Source organism: Dendrobium catenatum, unplaced genomic scaffold (assembly GCF_001605985.2).
Source record: "Dendrobium catenatum unplaced genomic scaffold, ASM160598v2 fragScaff_scaffold_133, whole genome shotgun sequence".
Taxonomy (NCBI): domain Eukaryota; kingdom Viridiplantae; phylum Streptophyta; class Magnoliopsida; order Asparagales; family Orchidaceae; genus Dendrobium; species Dendrobium catenatum.
In genome coordinates, this window is record NW_021318595.1 from 7,895,237 (window position 1) to 7,902,933 (window position 7,697).

General features: G+C 36.5%; 1 protein-coding gene across 1 annotated transcript; it reads right to left on the minus strand.

Moving 5' to 3' along the window:
- Positions 1 to 2,804: 2,804 nt before the first annotated feature.
- On the minus strand, positions 2,805 to 3,523 carry LOC110096923 (L-ascorbate peroxidase, cytosolic). Its single transcript, XM_020823074.2, has 3 exons — positions 3,334 to 3,523; positions 3,067 to 3,241; positions 2,805 to 2,962 (listed from the first exon to the last, which is right to left on the minus strand). The coding sequence occupies exons 1-3, from the start codon at positions 3,450 to 3,452 to the stop codon at positions 2,840 to 2,842; spliced, it is 417 nt and encodes a 138-aa protein (XP_020678733.1). The 5' UTR covers positions 3,453 to 3,523; the 3' UTR covers positions 2,805 to 2,839.
- Between the last annotated feature and the right edge of the window lie 4,174 nt (positions 3,524 to 7,697).

Sequence of the window (7,697 nt, forward strand, 5' to 3'; positions counted from 1 at the left end):
CCCCGAATGCCGCCGCCATTGCGACCAGTCCCTCGCCAACATTCACCACCGATCTTGCCCACGTTCACCGTCGTCCGTTGCCAAGTTCGCCGCCTCCGTTCCGTTCATTACCGAAAGTCGCCGCCTCCGTTCCGTCCGTTGCCAAAGTTGGTCGGTAAGATCTTTTTGCTTGGTGTATTCATTTTTTTCATAATATTTTTCTTGTTTATGAGCTTAGAGAGGGATTTGATGTGTCTATTTGTAGTTGAGATTAATATCTTTTTATTTTAGTTATGGATGTTCTTACTAGACATTTGCAAGATAATGTACCTTGGTGTATGCTTTTTGCTGATGATATTCTTCTTGTTGATAAGACTAGAGAGGGAGTTGAAGATAAACTTGAATTATGTAGGTCAATCTTAGAATCTAAAGGTTTTCGCATAAGTAAATCTAAAACTTAATATATGGAGTGTAATTTTAGCAATAATAGATCTAGTTGAGGGATTGTGACTTTGGGCGATAAAGTCATTAATAAAAGTACACATTTTTTATATCTTTGATCTATTTATGGTGAAATAGATGGGGATATTATCAGTAGAATTCAAGTTGGATGGTTGAAGTGGATGAATGCATTCGATTTTGTTGTGTAATGGAAAAGTCCCCCTCAAACTAAAGGGAAATTATATAAGATGTTGGTGAAACCCGTAATGCATACAAAATATTCGCCATTAATAGATAAGCATAATATTAAGTTAAGTGTTGCAAATATGAGGATGCTCATGTGGATGAGTAGTAGATTTGCCCTTATAAATATGATACGAAATGAACATATATGTGAGAAGGTTGGAGTAACTCCAATGAAAGATAATATTAGAGAGTCTCCTTAGATGGTTTGGTCACATAAAACAACAGCCTTCCGAGTAAGCTAAGACTCTTTGTATTTCCCCTAAATAGAGGCTGTCAGATTTGTCATTGACAAGGAACTTATGTGAAATTAAAATTCATCTATTTTCATTCAATAAATGTTACAATAATATCTCATATATTCATATTATATGTATGCTATATTATGTATATCATAAATCAAACAAGCTAACTAGTAGATGCATATGCAGCAGCAGATGCAAATGCAACAAACTAAGTTGTTAGATGAAATGCGAAAAATGAGGAAGCAGTTTAGTGGGAAGAATGCAACTTCAATAGAGGAGACTGATTCAGAATAAATGTGTATTTTATTCTGGACATCTGTACTTATTTGTTTTTAGACATATGTACATATTTATTTTATGGACATCTACACTTGTTTATTATTGGATATTTGTTGATTATATTCTTCTTATTTTTGTTTATGTTTACATGTTTATATTCAATATTTGGTGATGTTTTGATTAGAGGTTTATGTTTGAATGTATATAGTATTGGAACATTTATATGCAGGTTGTATTGTAAAAATCAATTTCATAAACGGGAAGGTTGTTCTTTTTATTTATGTTATAGATTTCCGGCGAATGATCTGTTGGAAAGTCCGCTGACAATACGATACAAAAAAATGGATTTGTATTTCTGGCGGACTTTTACACCGGTATTTCCGGCGGATAATCTACTGGTACTATCCACTAGTTGTAGGGCGACAGATGATCTGCTGGGACTTACGGCGCAACTTTTCCGCTGAAAATACCGGCGGATTAAACACCAGAATCCGTTAAGAAAGGACGATGCATAAACATTATTTCTTTCGCCGGAATTGTGTTGGAATATCCGAAAAATTACGCCAGTAAAGATTTTACGATGCCCGAATTACCGTCGGATGGGGTTTCATACGAAATACTCTGGAAAATAAAATTTTCCGACGGATTTCTATTGTTACCGGCTAATTTGGTCCGCCGATAACTGGGCATTTTCCCGTAGTGTGTGTTAATACAACACTCATAAGAAGGTGATTCTCCAGGTACTTAGGATGATTTACGCTCAGATTACGCACAACAAATTAATAAGTCACTAGGTAAAGTCCCAACTATGTAAAACATAGAACATTGATCTACACATATATATTGAACAAGAAAATTGGGATCAAGATCCAGACACATAACAATAAGAATTTGAGGATGTAAAATTAGCTCCATCTAATTGTATGCTACTCAAAATGAAAGGATTAGAAAATTGGAATCAAAACTAATAGAGCAAAAAAATTTAGATCTACCCGACGTTCTAGTTATGAATAGATCAGAAAGACTCTAGTTAGGTAGCCTTGATGGTATTCTTTATAAAAAGAGTAATTTTCTACCCATAAAAAATTCAACACAAAGTCAACATGCAATAAACATGAAAAAACAATTCTATGATGCATTGGGAGATGTAATCTTTTCTTGTTTCTTACTAAGTCTTCTTGACAATTCTTTTTCTTTTGGTTAATAATATATTACTCATCTAAAAATCTGCTTTTCTGAGGCCATTTATTGAAGTTTAAGGAAAACTGGACAAGAAAAACATAATAAGATTTATAGAAAGACATTCTGGGAAGGATGATGGATAAGCTAGTCAGCATTTTTGGTTATGAATATATCTGAAAGTTCATTTTCTATCCCTTGGTAGCATATATAGCCTCACAGTTATGTGAAAGGAAAAAAGAATTATATGTTGCCAGGGTCTAAAAAAACTTCAAACAAAATAAAACCAAAAAACATAATACGATTCATAGAAAAATTTTAAAAAGACATTGAAAATTAGAATTCAAAACTTTCCATCGCACCCAACCATTTGTAAATTAACGACTTGATCATCTGACGATCCGATAAAACTCAAGACACCAAAATAAACTAACTGAAATTCGAATGAATTTAGCAGTAAACACAACAAAAAATTAATAATAATAATAATAAAACATATAAAACATCAATAGAAAGCTAGAGAGAGTTACCTCCCTTCCGGGATGGAAAGGAATCTCAGGCCCACCAGTGACCTCAACAGCAACAACTCCAGCAAGCTGCAAACAAGAATAATCAGATAACCGTCAATACAACAAGAAGAGCCGCAGGAAATTCATATACTGTCACTCAATCAAGAAACAAAGCGAGCAGATACACATACCTGGTAGAAGTCAGCGTACGAAAGGATCGGAAACTGCTGCTTGATCGGCTCCAGCAACCTGACGGCGATGTCAAGACCGTTGTTCGCCCCGTGTGCAAGCTCATCCGGGTGCCTTATCGTCCCGAAAGGCCCTCCAGTTTTTGTATTGACATCGTACGTCCCAGCCGAGTGCCAACTGTTCATATCCAACAATCAGTAAAAATCCATAGCAAATCTCAAAGAAAAATCTGTAAAATAACGTCGGCAGGATGGCGTTCGCAGTCGTACGCCAGTCGAAGGATCAGTGGAGCGCAGTTCTTCTCGGCGATGAAACCGCGGAGCTTCCTCCGAGCCTTCTCAACTGCTTTCAGGTACTCCTCGCTCACCGTCGGGTATGACTTCCCCATTGCGATCCCAGTGGCCGTACCGATCGAAGACCAAAAAGAGGAAGAAGCGAATACTAACCACGCGCTCCAACCACCCAATGGCAGCTAATTTTATACTCACGCTTACGCTTGCTTTAGGGAAGCTTCTCGTAGCTCGTCACGGCCGTTCGATCGTGTGACGGCGTAGCAACGGTATTGATCGGTATAAAATTATATATATATATATATATATATATAGAATATCAAAAAGAATAAATCAAGAGTTTACAATCCATCTTAGGATAAAAGGAAAAATAAAAAAGGCATATTTTAGGGAGGCTACAAGTAAGATTTGTAAAATAATATGTTCTGAAAATAAGAGGAGTCCAATTCAAGCCAAATAAAATTGATAGGATGAGTACGTTTAATGATCCATATCGCCCATAATTCATCGTTATCCATAACAAAAAGAATGATTAAAAATGAAAAGTAACAAAAGCCTAAATAGAAAGGAAACAAAAAATGCCTCTAGTGAAAACTTAATGAAGCAATCAAACACTCATCCTGGATCTAAAATCATAATAAAGTATGTATGAAGCATAACAAAGAATAGAAATTAATGCAAAAGAAAGATGGTGTCAAGAAGAACATTAAACTCTGTTGCCAGCTAGAAAATTCACAATGATAGAGTGAGTGAATTTTTGAATTAGTGATGCATGGATATTTAACACACAAATTAGTAGTTGTAGAGAAAGTAGAAAAATACCATAAATTTTTTACATGAAACAACCTAAAGAGGAAAAACTATGGAACATTCGCCAATATAAAAGGATTCCACTAAATTTTAGTGAATTACAAAGATTGACACATCCATTAACCTAAAGGCGATAGAATTACAATAGTCTGGAGAGTTGGGCGGAAGTCCGATGATGGTAGGGCAGAAATGCGATGGCATTGGGCGGAAGTTTGGTAGAAGGGTGGTGATCCGATGGTAGTCAGGGACCAGGCAGTTGTCCAATGATGGCCGGGCAAAACTCTAGTGATGTTCAACAATCGAGTGAAAGTCTGACAGCGATCGAGGGCTAGACCGTGGCCAAACGATTTTAATGTGGAAGTACAATAACGGCCAGTGGTAAGTGAAAGTCTGATAGTGGTCGGCGGTTAAGCAATGGTATGACGATGGTCGAACAAGAGTCCAGCAGCTTGGTGGAAGTCTGGCGGCGGTCGGCGAGCAGGAAGAGGTTCGATGATGGTCGAGGCGAAGACCGGCGATGGTCGAAAGACCTATGGAAGTCTAGCGACAGTCGGTGGCCGGGCAGTGGTCTGATAGCTATCAGTGGCTGGGTGGTGGTCTGGCGACAATTAGTAGATGTTCGCCGGCAGTGATGCTGAAGCTCTTGAAGCCTCAAAGCTCTCTTCAATCTCCAGCCAAAAGGTCCCCTTTATGTAGAGAGTGGGGGTTTATTTATAGATTTTTGTGAGTTGCACTCCCTATATATATGGAGAAGATCCATGGTAGGTTCGGAGTGCTCCATTGAATGACCCATATTGATCCCTTCGATTATAGAGCATTTTTCAAGTATTTAAGTGCCTTTATGTGTTGAAATTAAGCAATCTTAGGAGCATTTGTTTTGTCTTATCGAGCCGCTCGATCGAACTATAAGCATGTCATATGTATAAATCATTTGATCATCCAATTAATAGTTTTAAACCTTCCAAATATGCTTCAGTCCTTTGGTTTGAACCCATTTGGGCTCATATGAGACCAAATTTGGTGGCATTGAGTTCATTTCCTTTAAATATTCAATTTGATTACAAGTTTACTGAAATTAGAGTTTGGATAGTCCTCAATTTAATTTTGAAATTTTCCGACTTTGATATACCTTGATATACATGCCTGATCAAGGCAATTATTGGTAAAGGGAGAAGTATTATAGAGGAGATACTTTGATATACCTCGATATTCATGCCCAATCAAGGCAACTTTTGGTAAAGGGAGGATAGTCCCCAATTTATTTCATGATGAGACAACGGATGTTTCATATATTATTATTTTTTAACATAATAATTAGACTTCATGATTTACAATATATAATTATATCTAATAAGTATATTCATCTTTATTTCTTACTATTAAAAAATATTAAGGATGCAAATGATGATAAAACATAAATATCCTAATGCATTTCATCTCCATATTGATGGAAAAACTAAATGAGTTAATAGAACACTACAAAATTTTGATGAGATGCAGAATATTAATTAATTATAAAGGTTCCACTACAAAATTAAGATCAAGGGCTTAAATTCATCAAGAAATTAAAGGTTACAAATTCATTGCTAAGAAAATAATTATATGCATCCAACACGGGCCTTTATAGTGCCTTTATCCCACTATATGGGATTGGCTACATGAATCCATCTTCTCCATTGTGTCTTGTTAAGAGTCAAATTCTCATTTAAATCTAATAAAGAAAGATCATTTTTAATATTTTTAGCCAAGTCTTTTTAGGTCTACCTCTACCTTTTTTAACATAAGCCAAATCTAATACATATACTGTAAAGGCTGTTTCTCCCAGGATCGTCCGGGACAATCAGGGATTCATCCAGGACGATCTGTACAGAATTGTGAAGAATCTGCCTGTTCGTCTGTACAAACCTATAAGAGTCGGAACGAACAGTCGGGACGAACCAAACCCGAGGGTTTCATCCCGGGACGACGAAATTGGCATTTAATTTCGTCTGGACGATCTGTGTATATGGGAGATCGTCCCGGGACGATCCTGTGTATTAAATATCTGAATAGTGTCGTTTTGAAGAGAGAGAAAGTCCAGGAGAGAGAAAACCGAAGGAAAAGAGGAAAAAGTGAATTTTTGAGCGACTCTGGTCCGTTTTCGTCCGTCGCCGTAGTTGAAGAAGTTGACCGACACGAGGTAAGGCACATTCCGCCTTTCTCAATTTTCAAAAACGAGATTTTTGACGCATTTTCTGTTCCGTATTTTGTTTCCGTTAGCGAATTTCTGGTATTATTTTCTTCTGACAAAGGTTTTACCGCGTAAATTTTGGTATGTCTCTGAGATGATAATTGTGCACGTTTTGCTTATTTTCTGGAAGATTTTTACCAGATATTTTGGATTCTGCGGTGTTTTAATTGAACTGCAAATTATCAGGATGTTGAAAAAATTTTTATCAGTACAATGAAAGTCTTATAATATTGTTATGGATATTCTGTGGTAATTTGATAAATTTCTGAATCTGTGAATTTTGTGTAAATTCCGTATACTGCCATTATGCCGCTGAATTTTCGTACGATATCTGAATTTTCTGAAATAAGATGATTTGAATGTTTGATGTGTTTGTGCTATCAGAAGGGAGTTATAAGGGGCCAGAATCCTATGTGATTCCATTGTCTGGGTCAGGGAATTCTAAAATCTGAAATGAGCTCTGAAATCTGAAAATGTTCCGAAACCTCTGATATCTGTTCTGTTCTGGTGCTATAAGCACAACGGGAGACATAAATGGTCAGAATCCATTGAGATTCTATCTTTGTCAGGGACAGCTAAAATCTGATATCTGAATCAGTTCTATGAATTAATTAATTTCTGATTTCCGTACGATTTTGTCTGCTTTGTGATTTGAAAATGTTAAATAGCTATTCTGAACTCTGAGATGAAATATGATTTATCTGATTTCCGGCCATTCTGTGATCTGTTCTGTTTTCTGAATTCAGTTCTTCTGTATCTGTAATCTTATTCTGGATTGATCAAGTATCTTATGTTTCATATATGAATTCTATACGAGTTTCTGAATTTCTGGTTACTATTATTCTTATATGTTTTGTGTGAGATTTCTGAAGATTCTGATTGGTGATTGATGTCTTGCTGAGCTGTTAGCTCATCTTTATTTTCTGCGTGATTTTCAGGTTCTGGGAAAGGGAAGGAGGTCTTGGATTAGCAGTTCAGAGTCTAATCTGAGATTAGGTATTTTGTACTTTTAATTTTTGTACAGTCATGACTTATCTGTTCTTTCTGTCTGTAAGCCATGTACTGTATCTGTATATGATTGTTTTGATGAAAGAAAAGATAGATGAATTACTCTGCATTTGGATGATTATAGTAGCTCTGTGTCTTTCTGTCTATGTAACATTTGGAAGAAAGTTCTGAAGCAAATTCCAAAGCCAGATCCTGGATTTATTTGGCTCTGTCGCGATCCGATGCGAGCGGGATTTGTCCTGATCGGGTTGGGTCGTGACATATACTCACCTAACTGAGTCATCAAAAGGATGTC